This window comes from Notolepis coatsorum (genome assembly GCF_963971535.1).
Source record: "Notolepis coatsorum genome assembly, chromosome: 2".
NCBI lineage: Eukaryota > Metazoa > Chordata > Actinopteri > Aulopiformes > Paralepididae > Notolepis > Notolepis coatsorum.
This window is the reverse complement of record NC_140166.1, coordinates 63,980,883-63,993,930: the sequence shown is the minus strand read 5'-3', so window position 1 is coordinate 63,993,930 and position 13,048 is coordinate 63,980,883. Positions and strand designations below refer to the sequence as shown.

At 40.9% G+C, this 13,048-nt stretch overlaps 1 protein-coding gene across 1 annotated transcript in view; it reads left to right on the top strand.

The window, feature by feature from the left end:
* tp53bp1 (tumor protein p53 binding protein, 1) overlaps window positions 1-13,048 on the top strand; it is a 102,085-nt gene that overhangs the window by 86,122 nt on the left and 2,915 nt on the right. Inside the window, exons 30-31 of the mRNA XM_084308193.1 lie at window positions 488-684; window positions 11,464-11,600. Coding sequence (XP_084164319.1) covers window positions 488-684; window positions 11,464-11,600 — 334 coding nt within the window. The remainder of the gene's footprint in view (window positions 1-487; window positions 685-11,463; window positions 11,601-13,048) is intronic.

Genomic DNA, 13,048 nt, shown 5'->3' with positions numbered 1-13,048 from the left:
GGTATTCCAAAAAGAATATTCCAATTATTTGATAGCCATCTGGTCCATCCTATGTCCATCTGGTCCACGACATAACCCACCACAACATATGGATCGGGGGTCCCGAAAACTATTCAATGCGATCGGGTGAAGCCCTAGGTTTCCCATTACTAGAAAAGTCAGTCCGGAGCGGTTTAAACGTAGCACCCGGTCTGGAACACGGTTTACTGCACTCTCGATACTGCCTACTAGCAGGATCTGGCCGGTACTGCACCTTCGGAGTCCCAGTATGCATTTTACCGGCAACATACAGGTCCCTGACATTGAATAGGATATTAAAATCGAAAAAAAAGGAAAACGATCCAAAAACGTTTTTGGCCGTTAACCGCTGGCGCCCAATAACGTATATATACGTGGTTGGCAGCGAAAGTGTTAAACAGCTGAATGTACACACCGTTGACAAATGAGGGACCCAAACTCATCCTCTCTGTGGCTGGTTCCTCTGCAGTGCAAGGCAGCCTATCAGAGCCTGCTGATTGCTGACCAACACTGTCGGACCAGGAAGTACCTGCTGTGTGTGGCCAGCGGGGTGCCGTGTGTGTCTCACATGTGGGTCAGAGACTGTTGCCGTGACAACAAGTTGCTCAACTACAGGAACTACCTGCTACCTGCTGGGGTGGGGCCAGACCACAGCATCATAGAATGGTAAGAATACACTACACCTATAATAATAATAATAATAATAATAATAATAATGGGCGGCTGGGTGGCGCAGCAGACATTGTGCTCGTCACCAACGCAAGAGACACCGGGTTCAAATCCGGCTGTCGGCATTGCCTCCGGCTTGGGCCGGCCGTCATACTGGCTCAATTGGCAGAGTCAGCGGGTGGAAGTCGATGGGTGGTAGTCTGGACGTTGTGGACAGCGATTCCTACAGGTCGGTTGGGGGACGCCTGCACAGCAGAGACAGGAAATGGCGGGGGTAGTGTGAGCCTCCCACACGTTACACCTCGCCAATGAGAGTCCGCGCTGGCAGGTGAAAAGATGTGACAGGCTGCCTCCTCGTGTACCGGAGGGGACACGTGATGCAAGGCTTCTATCCTCCCTACAACCGACCTGTGGGGGGCATATGCAAGCAACGTTCAAGACAGGGGAGGGAAGAATTGGAAACAGCGAAATTGGGATGGGAGAAAAATCACAATAGATCCAGAATAAAAAAAACACCATAAAATGCCCAATGAAGATGAGGAATGACTCATAAAACCTAGCAAATTTCAATAAAAAATTCATATTTCAAATTCCATGTGTCTAAATTCAGAACTGTATCTACAAAAACCCCTATAAATCATCTGCCCTTTATTAATTTGCTTAGATTTTGTGTACACTTGATCTCAAGAGGGTGCTGAATGAGCTCAGTGGCAATATTTCATGTCTTATTTCACCATCAAAGATGGAAATAATAGTGTAAGCACGCTTTTGCGCTTGTGTTGTTTGTTTATCCCACCGGTGTTCCATACCATTATATTCAAACTAGCCATAGTCTATGCATGTTTTCGTGTAGTTTTTGGTAATGTTTCTGGAGTATGAAGCTACAATAGATGCACATCCAATTAATGAGGTCCCGTTGAGAGCTGAGCTTAAAAACATATATATATACAAATAAAAATCCCCTATTTTCCCCTCTCCCAGAAAGTCGAACATGCCTGTGTTCCAAGAACACATCCTCCGCGATTGACTTTCTCCCATGGTCCACCGGATTGCCCAACCTGAGCATTGTAATCCTAATTTTCCTATGCTCATTGCCATAGGATCTAACATTTCCATTCTATTGCAATAGAATGTCGCTTTTGGTCTTGCACCTTCCCTTACTGTAATGAAGTATTGTGATAAATAACCTAAAGATAAAAATAAAAAATAAAATAAAAAGAGAATAAACCTTTATCGACATATTCCTTTGAACCCTCCACCAACGTGTGAGGGAAAAAAAAAAGGAAAAGATTGTAGATCAGTATTGACACTTAATGTGAAGAACATTGGAAAAGAATAATGTAAGTTACAATATATTTAAAAAATATATAGTAATATTGACACCTTAATGTGAAGAACATTGGAAAAGAACAATGTAAGTTAAATTATATTTAAAAAATATAGGGTGATGAGAAGAAAAAATTTAATAAAATAAAAATCAATGGAAAGATATAGATAAGGAATAAGAGATAAATAATTATCAACGTGGAGAAGCCACTAGAACCGATTTAACTGATTAGATAAGATAGAAAAGCAGCGCCTTTTAGCGCTTCAATGTGCCTTTAATGGAGTGATTACTTAAATTGTTAGAATAACCTTGCTGTGCCCATACGTTTATGTGTGGATAATTTTAAAGTATTATTAAGGGCTGATTGCACTTCATTTAATTTATATATGCTATGTGTATGCACACCGAATGTTATTGTTAGAGTTGTATGCTTCGTTGTCATGGTGCCTTATATTCTAGAAGGTTGTAGAATATACTAGTGCCTAGACTATTTTACTTCGTTGTCATGGTGCCTTATATTCTAGAAGGTTGTAGAATATACTAGTGCCTAGACTATTTTACATTCCAGAATGATCTAAGAGACCCAGGGCATTTGAGCGATAAACCCAGAATATTCCAGATAGATCTTTTTGCATTGATATTTATTTGTCCCCTCAGAGACCAGAGACTGAAATTATAATGTATTATGAATCGTATTATACACAGTAAACATTGTTATAGACGACTTGCATATCGTTTGCTACTTTGATGAACACAGCAATGTTATTCCAACACTGGTGGAATGACCTCATTGATGAACACAATAAAGTCATTCCTACACTGGTATATATTTAGAGAGAGGCTTAACTGATTCCGGCATTTCCGTCATGCTTTGGGTTATTTGCTGCATTTTGAATCAGGAAATCCTCAGCATCAAAGGGTGTAAATGGACCTGACCTGCGGCCGTTATTGTCCAAGAATGATAACAGCGCCGGATATGCTAGCCTTGGCTTGTGGCCGGCTGTGTACAGCTTTTGCATCACAACTTTGTATGGTTGACGTCGGATGATGGCCTCTCTGCTCAAATCTTCGTAGATAAATATTGGTTTATCACCATACTTCAGCTTCCCACGTTGGTTGCGAGCATATTTGATGATTTCATCCCTTGTTGTAGTTTTCCGCAGAGTGACAATGATGACTCTCGGCCCGTTGATATTTTGCCCCTGGGAACCAATTCTGTAAACTTGTTCCACTTCTGGCACTTTGTTTGGATCGGAGTTATTCAAAATCGTTGATAACTCGTTTGGAAAGTTGATGTCATCGCAGTTCACTGATTCATCAAGCCCCACAATGCGGATGTTATTCCGCCTGTGGTAACGATGGGTTTCTAGTTGCCTCTCCATCACTTCGTTTTTAAGCAATTTTATTTCCCTCCGGTATTCATCTTTAACTTTTTCCATCTCTTCTCCCATCACTGTCATGATACCTTCGTTCGCCTTGACTGCTTTTGTGTTTTCTGTCACCGAAATCTCCACTGTCGTGATTCGCTCTGACTGTGCATCGAACGCTTTCTTGACTTCTTCTAATTTCTCATCGATGTGATCGAATTTAGCCTCGATGCGATCGAATTTAGCCTCGACGTTTGCCTCGAGCGCCTTGATGTGTGTAATCTGCAGGTTAGACTGTTCTACCATCTGTTCTTTCATCAGGTTAGACTGTTCTACCATCTGTTCTTTCATCAGGTTAGACTGTTCTACCATCTGTTCTTTCATCTGGTTAGACTGTTCTAACTGTTCTTTCATCATGTTAGACTGTTCTACCATCAGGTTAGACAATGTGTTGAAATCGGGTGGATTTCTGCTTACTTCAGTTGACGGCAAATGGTAGATAGATGCAGTGACGTTGGAATCCATAAATCTGGCTGCTCTCCCTCTCACGGAGCTTGAATCTGTACCTTCTTTTATGTTGGTCTCTATTGACTCTCTTTCGGGGACCGTAATCGATGATCCCGGTACGTTGTCCTCTTCCTTCTCCTCCTCGGAGCTTGTCGCCGTCGGCTCAGAACCAGCGACGGTTCGGACGCGTCTATCTCGTTTTTTTACGTCCTGCGCCGTTGAAGTTGCCGTAGTTATTTTCTCTGCCTTCTTTCCACCTTTAACCATATTGTCTTTTGATATGGTTAGTAGAGGGTCTTAACAATACATACGATGTGGTCTATTCTCTTTCTTTACTGTCCAAATAATGTTTTTAAACGAAATTAGCGTTAGTGGGAGCGGAGCAATTGCAAAATGCGTGTGCTACATGTTGTAGCGTAACCGGAACATGTGGACGTGGCACTATTAAGCGAAACGCACATTTTAGAGAGAGACATAAATACGTTAGCGGATAACATATACCATAATATTGGTCACTCTTCTTTTGCTACGAGAACTAGAGGGGTAGCCATAGTCGTCAGACGCAAATTAAATATCGAATTGAAAGGGGTATGGTCGGATGCTGAGGGGCGCATAACTATAGCTAGGATTATACACAATAACAGGAAAATTGCATTGGCAGCGGTATATGCCCCGAATTTGTACGAAGTGGGTTTCTTCACTTCACTAACAGGAGAAATGTTAAACCATCCCGAGTACTCATACATAATAGGTGCGGATTTTAATGCCATTTGGAACCCAAGGATGGACAAAACTTACCTTTCCTTCTCCAGCGAACAAAAGAATTCATCTAAAGCATTAAAAGATTGGTCGAAATCAACAGGAGTAACTGATTTATGGCGTTCACTTAACCCCATGACCCGCAAGTACTCCTGTCGTTCGGCGAGACACAACACACTATCCAGAATTGATTACGTCTTTGCATCCCCGAGAATATTTGATAAATACGAAGTGGAAATGACACCCAATGCGCTATCAGATCACTGCTACTTAATCCTGAAAGCAACATTTGGTACATTATCTACCCGGGCCCCAAGATGGCGTTTTAATTCGATGCTGCTTAACAACAAGGAATTCATTACACAAATTAAAGAAGCTCTCACAGTATTCCTACAAGTTAATGCTAACTCGGTGCAAGATCCCAGAATATTATGGATGTCGGTAAAGAGTATGATCAAGGATTTCTCGGATAGATTTACCTCCATATTGCGCAAAAATCAAAACACAAAACTGTCTGAAATGGAAACGCTTTACTCAACGCTTTTTAATTCTTTAAAATACAACAACTCTACTAGACTAGATAACCAAGTTAACATTCTAAAGACCGAGATCAAAGCAATGTACAGACAAAAATCGGAATTGCAAATACGCAGCACTAGACAACAGCAGTACTTCCAAGGTTCTAAACCTAGTCACCTATTAGCCATGCGACTAAGAATTAATGCAAAATTTGCAGATATAACTGCCATTAGGAAACAACAAGCTCTAGTAACAGAACCCAAAATAATAAACGATACATTCAAAGAATTCTACTCCGATTTATATAACTCAGAAACGACCTTTGATCAAGACAAATTAGACACATATCTTAATCAAATTACTCTCCCTAAACTTACAGATGAAGACGCTAAACAGTTAGAAGTACCGATCACATTAGAAGAAATCAAGAAGGCCATATCCGGAATGAAAAACGGCAAAGCTCCGGGAATTGACGGTATCCCATCAGAAATGTACATTTCTTGCTGGGACATATTTGGACCCTTATTACTAAATATGATCTTATACTCAGTCAAAGAGGGAAGCTTCATCGAACACCAAAATACCGCACTCATTTCAGTTCTTCACAAAAAAGACAAAGACCCCACTGAATGCGGTAGTTACCGTCCTTTAAGCCTCCTCGGAACCGATGTCAAACTGTACTCTAAGATATTAGCCATCAGATTGCAAAAGCATATGACGTCTTTAGTTCATACGGACCAAACAGGCTTCATAAAAGGTCGCCTGATCAATGATAACATAAGGCGAATACTGCACGTACTAGATACAGACAAAGAGGACATCACACCTAAGGCGATACTATCCCTGGATGCTATGAAAGCATTTGACAGGTTGGAATGGTCGTTTCTATGGGCAGTATTGGAAAGGATGGGGTTAGGAAAAGGTTTCATTGATATGATTAAAGTACTATACAAGGACCCATCGGCCATGATTACAACAGGCACAATCATCTCCAAAATCTTTCCGGTATCACGCTCTGCCAGACAGGGTTGCCCTCTTAGTCCCGGACTATTCAATTTATCATTAGAGCCTTTAGCACAATATATAAGACAATCCCAATCCATAGAACCAATCGTAATCAAGGGCACACAACAAAAAATTAGTTTATATGCGGACGACGTAATATTGTTCATGCAAAACCCCAACACCACATTGCCTCATCTGCTCAAGTTGATTGAGAACTTTGGTGATTTATCGGGATTTAAGATAAATTGGCCGAAGTCGGCTTTCCTTCCACTTAACACCCCTGCAAAAAAAGATATAACCCTCCCAGGTGCGATACCGATGGTAAAACATTTCAGATGCTTGGGAGTGGAAATATTCCCCACCATAAGACAAACGGTGAAGCACAATTACACAAAAATACAGAACAAAATCAAGGACGACCTGGACAGGTGGGCAAAACTTAAAAACTCAGTACAGGCAAGGGTATCAATAGTTAAGATGGATGTATTACCAAGAATCAATTTCTTCAGCTCAATGCTTCCGTTACCTCCTCCAGAGGGCTACTGGAAAAGATTACAAACCTCCACATACAAATTTATTTGGAATAACAAACCACCTCGCATAAAAAGATCCACCGCACAGAGAAGTAAAGCAGACGGTGGCATGGCAGTCCCAGATTTTTTACAATATTTTAATGCCTTCACATTAAGACCATTGAAGAAGATATGGTTTGACCCCGAGGCTTTGGTATCTTGGAGAAAATTAGAAGAAAACATAGTAGCCCCACAGAGATTGAAAGACATAGCATACACTAAACTTTCAATCAAGCATTGTGAGCGAGAATTTGGCCCAATAATAACCCATGCAATCAGGACATGGCGGGAAACTCAAAGGAAATTTCCTAACAATCAAGTATGGCATAATCACACTCCCATATTCAATAACAATGCTCTCTTAATGGGAAAACGACCTATAAGATTCCCTGTATGGGAAGAAAGAGGCATACACTCATTAGGGGATATTTTTAATAACAAGGGCCTCTGTAGTTATGTCGAAATATGCATAAAGTTTAACCTCACCGAGTCCACATGGCTTTTTTACATACAGTTAAAACTTTGTATGAGATCTCACGGTGTTCCATTACACATACCAATTGAACACCACAGATACCACAAATTTTTCTATGACAGAAATACATTGGGAGGTTTTGTATCAGGTTTTTATTCACAATTACTAACGTCCTCGTACGAAACCCTTCAACTAGACAATGTCTGGAGGAGGGATATACCAGACCTGGAAAATGACTTTGATTGGCAAGGAGCCTGGGCAAATGTCCGACTTACATCAAGGAACCCGGATCATCAACAAATCAATCTGAACTATATTCACAGGACATACTTGACTCCTATAAGGCTGTGCAAAATGGGGCTTATACAAAACTCCAAATGCTCCCAATGTACAAATGGGGACGAAGGAACATTTATGCACATGTATTGGGACTGCCCACCAGTTAAGGCATTCTGGGAAGATGTGTCCCAACAATTATCAATACTCGTATTTTGGAATATACCTGTACACCCCGCGGTATTGCTATTGAATGATGTTTTTGAGTTTGCAGTGAACCCACAACTAAAAAGATTGGTTTTATCGGGTATCACAGTAGCTAAAAAACTGATTGCATCACGTTGGTTTCAACCGGAAAAAATGTGCCGGAAAGTGTGGTTTCTTACATATCTTGATGTGATATATCAAGAAATATCAACAGCAAGAATTCTAGGGCTCAATGAATCCAAAATGTTAATGTGGTTAGAAGTGGTGGAGAGAATAAAAGCTAGCCTATAATGGTGATGTCTGGTTAGGAGTGAGGGATAATGGAGGTACTATCCAAGAGGGGGTCCGGGAGGGGGGGATTTGAGCTGGAGCATATGTGTGTAGGGTTTTAGAAAATAGGTATTCGGGGTATATTATATACTAACATTTATATAATTGTAACTTCGCTGGATATACACGGTATACGGTTAAAATGTTATTATTGACTATTTTTGTTTTATCCTGTTTCTGTACTTGCATATATTTTAACCACCTTTACTGAAAGTTTCATTATACATTGTGTGTTGAGTACTGACTTTTAATAAGTTTTGTTTTGCAATAATAAAAAAAAATTAAAAAAAAAAAAAAGATGGAAATAATAATTGATATTCTCCTTTGGTTCATTACAAATCTACTCAAGCATAGTAACAGACACAATATTTCCGACACTGGAAATACATTCCCTGAGGTCCATAGATGTCCCTAGATACCAAGAACATGCAAATGGACCTTGTAGAAGCAGGCACGTTGGAAGGGGGGGTGCAAAGAATAAAAAAAAAAATATATATATATATATATATATATATTTTTTTTATGACTATTTATATATTTGTATATTATATACTGTAACTGTATATTATAAGTTTATCCTGCTCAAAGCACTTCACCATTTTAAGTGTGTATTGAGCCGTACTGTATTGTAGCCATTCTCCAATCTGTTAAATAAAGTTTTCATTCATTCATTACACTACTGTACATACAATCATACGTGTAAAACCGACAAGATTGCAGCAGAGTAGATTCTCGAGTGATGACAGACTGTCACAGACTGATGGAATGACAGGTGAAACAACTAATTGTATTCACCTCCCGTCTCCCATGCGCCACTGAGCTGTCTGTGATACAGTGCTTGTGCAGTCAGTCGATTTTAGCTAGTAGTCAGACTTTGCTAGCACAGAATGTCTCACTCGCAGAAAATAAAAATATCAGATTTATTTTCGAAACGTCCCGCCGGTCCCAGTGACAGTCCCACTAAAGCTGATAAACGTCAGAGAGAGACAGAGACGACAGGTTCAGCCTCAGCATCAGGTATTGAAGAGTTAACAGAGTCTGTTCCCCTATACCCCCCCTCGGGCGCCAGGGGCTTCCACTGAGGGGTGATGCAAATAGGGATGGGGTGTTATGGCAGCTGATGATGGAAAGAGTGCGCACCGAGTCTGATCCCGAGTTGAAGAATTGGCTCCAAAAGAGAGACAACTGGATGTCCAACAACATCCAAAACGAAATATTACAGCTGTTTGCCCATGATATTCAGCGACAAATTAGAGGCAAAGCATCCAAAAGCCCATTCTTTGGCTTGAGCACTGACGGAACCACTGATGTCACTGGAAAAGAACAATTCTCGTGTAATATACAGTTCGCAGATGACAACTTGGAAGCTCAGAACTTCTTTTGGGGTTTTTACAATGCCCGGCCCAGACACAACAGCCGAGACGCTGTTTTTGTGTATAAAAGACATTATTTTACGCCTCGACCTGCCCATGGAGAGGCTGATAGGATACTGTTTTGACGGGGCCAGCAACATGTCTGGGGGGTACAGGCTAGACTAAAGGAAATGTGTCCCGACTCTGTTTTTCTCAATCTCAAAGGCCACACCCCCTACCGATTTAAAGTTCCAACGTGCCTGTGTAGAAGTGGAGCAATCTTCCATTTACTTGGGTATGTACTTTTAGGCAAATCTTCAGAAAATATGGCTAGGGCTTAAGAGGTTATGTATAATTAATGCGTTGCTGTTCTAAAACATTAAAACGGTAATGTATGATTATGTAGCTTCACTGTTCTAAACCCCCGAAATAACGGTGTCAGAGAGCCGCGACCCCCACTATTATAGGAGGTAAAAAAAAATTAAATTTTTTATAATATACATTTTATAAATGGAAATGTATGGTTGAAACATGCAAACGTTCAAACGCACACACGCATTGGAGGCTTTTAACCAGGGCCGGACTGGGGAAATCATTCAGGCCAGGAAATATAGTGTGAAGTATAGCCCCAGTCAGGCCACTTTTTAAGCGGGGCGTCTGGGGGTCCCCCACCAGGAAATTTTTTGTTGCAAAGACTTCATTTCCTGCATTCTGGTGTAGGATTCTTTTTTATTTGTACCCTTTAAATGCCAGTGTTTGTGATGGCATCACAAATTATTGTTAAAAAAACAGGCTATGTATGATTAGCAACAACACTGATTTTGATGGATTGTCAGTTTTTTTGTAATGTCAGATTGAAAAAAATACTCACTCTTACCATAAGGGACTAAATTGTCCGCTTCAAAAACGCCATACAAATATTACTATATGTTGAAATACCACTTTTTCTTTCATAAATCTTTTATTCAACTTCAGCCCTGATCATAACACCACATATTAATTTTATAATTCTAACCCTTTAAATGCCAGTGTGTGTGATGGCATATATTTGCAATATATCAAATGCAAAGTAGATTTTTCTGGGGGGGATTATTACAGGCTAGCATGTGTCAATGATTAGCAACAACACTGATTTTGATGGATTTTTTGTTTTTTGTAAGGGTTTTTGTAAGGGTCCTGCCTCCACCAATCACATTTCCCTTTGTGTGTGTGAGCAAGAGAGAGAGATAGTTCTCCAACTTGTGTGAGTTGCAGTGATCTCCTGGTTGTTCCCCACCTAGGTTATCTAACTATTGCGCCGCTGCAACTAGAAACACTGGCCTGGCCTGCTTCTAAGTTCAGTGGCCTGACTGCATACATTTTTTTTTTATTTATTTATTATTATTTATAAATTTTTATTTTTTTGGAAATCATCTGGCGACCCCCCCCGCGTCTGCCTTCTACAACGGCGCTCAGTTTCCGGGTTCCTCTGATTGGCCACTAAGCCCACGTGACCGCATGCTAGCACGCCCCCCTTATCGCCCACTCTCGCGCTGTGAAGCGGAAGCGCCAGCGGGGGCCGAGGCGGTGGTTTCTCCCCGGCTCCGTGCGCCGCTGACTCGTTCCAGCTCCAGCGGCCGTCTTCCGCCTGCGGTATCCTCCCTCCGAGGCGGCTTGTTCTTATTAATCCCCCATTGTTCAGGTCGACATGGTCGCACAAACACCCGTTGGAGGAGTAGTGGGGGAGAAATGAATGAATGAATGAAAACTTTATTTAACAGATTGCAGAATGGGTACAATACAGTACGGCGCAATACACACAATTGTTAAGGGGATGCAGACCAGAGAAAGACGTGTTTGTCTTGTTTACATCAGGGTCCCCCATTTTCAATTCATATAGACATTTATGACATACACAACATTTATGACATTAACATGTCTGACGAGCAGAGTTGCCAGTCGATAATTCTTGCTATTTAAAAATATTCCTCTTCTTCTCCCCCACTACTCCTCCAACGGGTGGAGGAGTAGTGTATGATTATGTAGCTTCACTGTTCTAAACTACATTACAATGACACTGCTTGACCTCTGACCCTGCCAGGCATCCCTCCTGCAGTCCGCTGGCGTCGCTGCGGGTGCTGCTGGTGTTCGAGCCGCCGGTGGAGTTGTGGTGTCAGCTGGTCTCACTGAGCGGAGCTGCGTCTGTCCGGCAACACCAGGCTGACAAGGACTCTGCTGGTAACAACACCCAACAACAATAACTAACACCTAACAACAATAACTAACACACCTAACACCACTAACTAACACCTAACAACACTAACTAACAACAATAACTAACACCTAACAACAATAACTAACAACAATAACTAACAACAATAACTAACAGCTAACAACAATAACTAACACCTAACAACAATAACTAACACCTAACACTAACTAACACCTAACAACAATAACTAACACCTAACACTAACTAACACCTAACAACACTAACTAACACCTAACAACACTAACTAACAGCTAACAACACTAACTAACAACACTAACTAACACCTAACAACAATAACAACACCTAACAACAATAACTAACACCTAACAACACTAACTAACACCTAACAACATTAACTAACAGCTAACAACACTAACTAACAACACTAACTAACACCTAACAACAATAACAACACCTAACAACAATAACTAACACCTAACAACACTAACTAACAGCTAACAACACTAACTAACACCTAACAACAATAACTAACACCTAACAACACTAACTAACACCTAACAACATTAACTAACAGCTAACAACACTAACTAACAACACTAACTAACACCTAACAACAATAACAACACCTAACAACAATAACTAACACCTAACAACACTAACTAACAGCTAACAACACTAACACCTAACAACAATAACAACACCTAACAACAATAACTAACACCTAACAACAATAACTAACACCTAACACTAACTAACACCTAACAACACTAACTAACACCTAACAACAATAACTAACACCTAACAACACTAACTAACACCTAACAACAATAACTAACACCTAACGACAATAACTAACACCTAACAACACTAACTAACACTAACTAACACCTAACAACACTAACTAACACCTAACAACAATAACTAACACTAACTAACACCTAACAACACTAACTAACACCTAACAACAATAACTAACACCTAACAATAACTAACACCTAACAACACTGGGGCGGCGTGGCTCAGGGGTAGAGCGGGGCGTCCAATGATCGAAGGGTTGGTGGTTCGAATCCCGCTCAAGCCCATGTCCATCCCATTGCCGTTGTGTCCTTGGGCAAGACACTTAACCTACTTGCCTCGTATGAATGTGTATGCATGTGAATGAATGTTGGTGGTGGTCGGAGGGGCCGTAGGCGTTGATTATTCGCCACGCTTCCGTGAGTCTGCCTCAGGGCAGCTCTGGCTGCAATTGTAGCTTACCACCACCGGTATGACTGTGTATGAACGAATAATGGACTCTGTGAAGCGCTCTGAGTCAGAGCAACAGTCAGTCAGAGAAGAGCGCTATATAAATCCAATCCATTATTATTATTAACACTAACTAACACCTAACAACAATAACTAACACTAACTAACACCTAACAACAACACCTAACAACACTAACTAACACCTAAC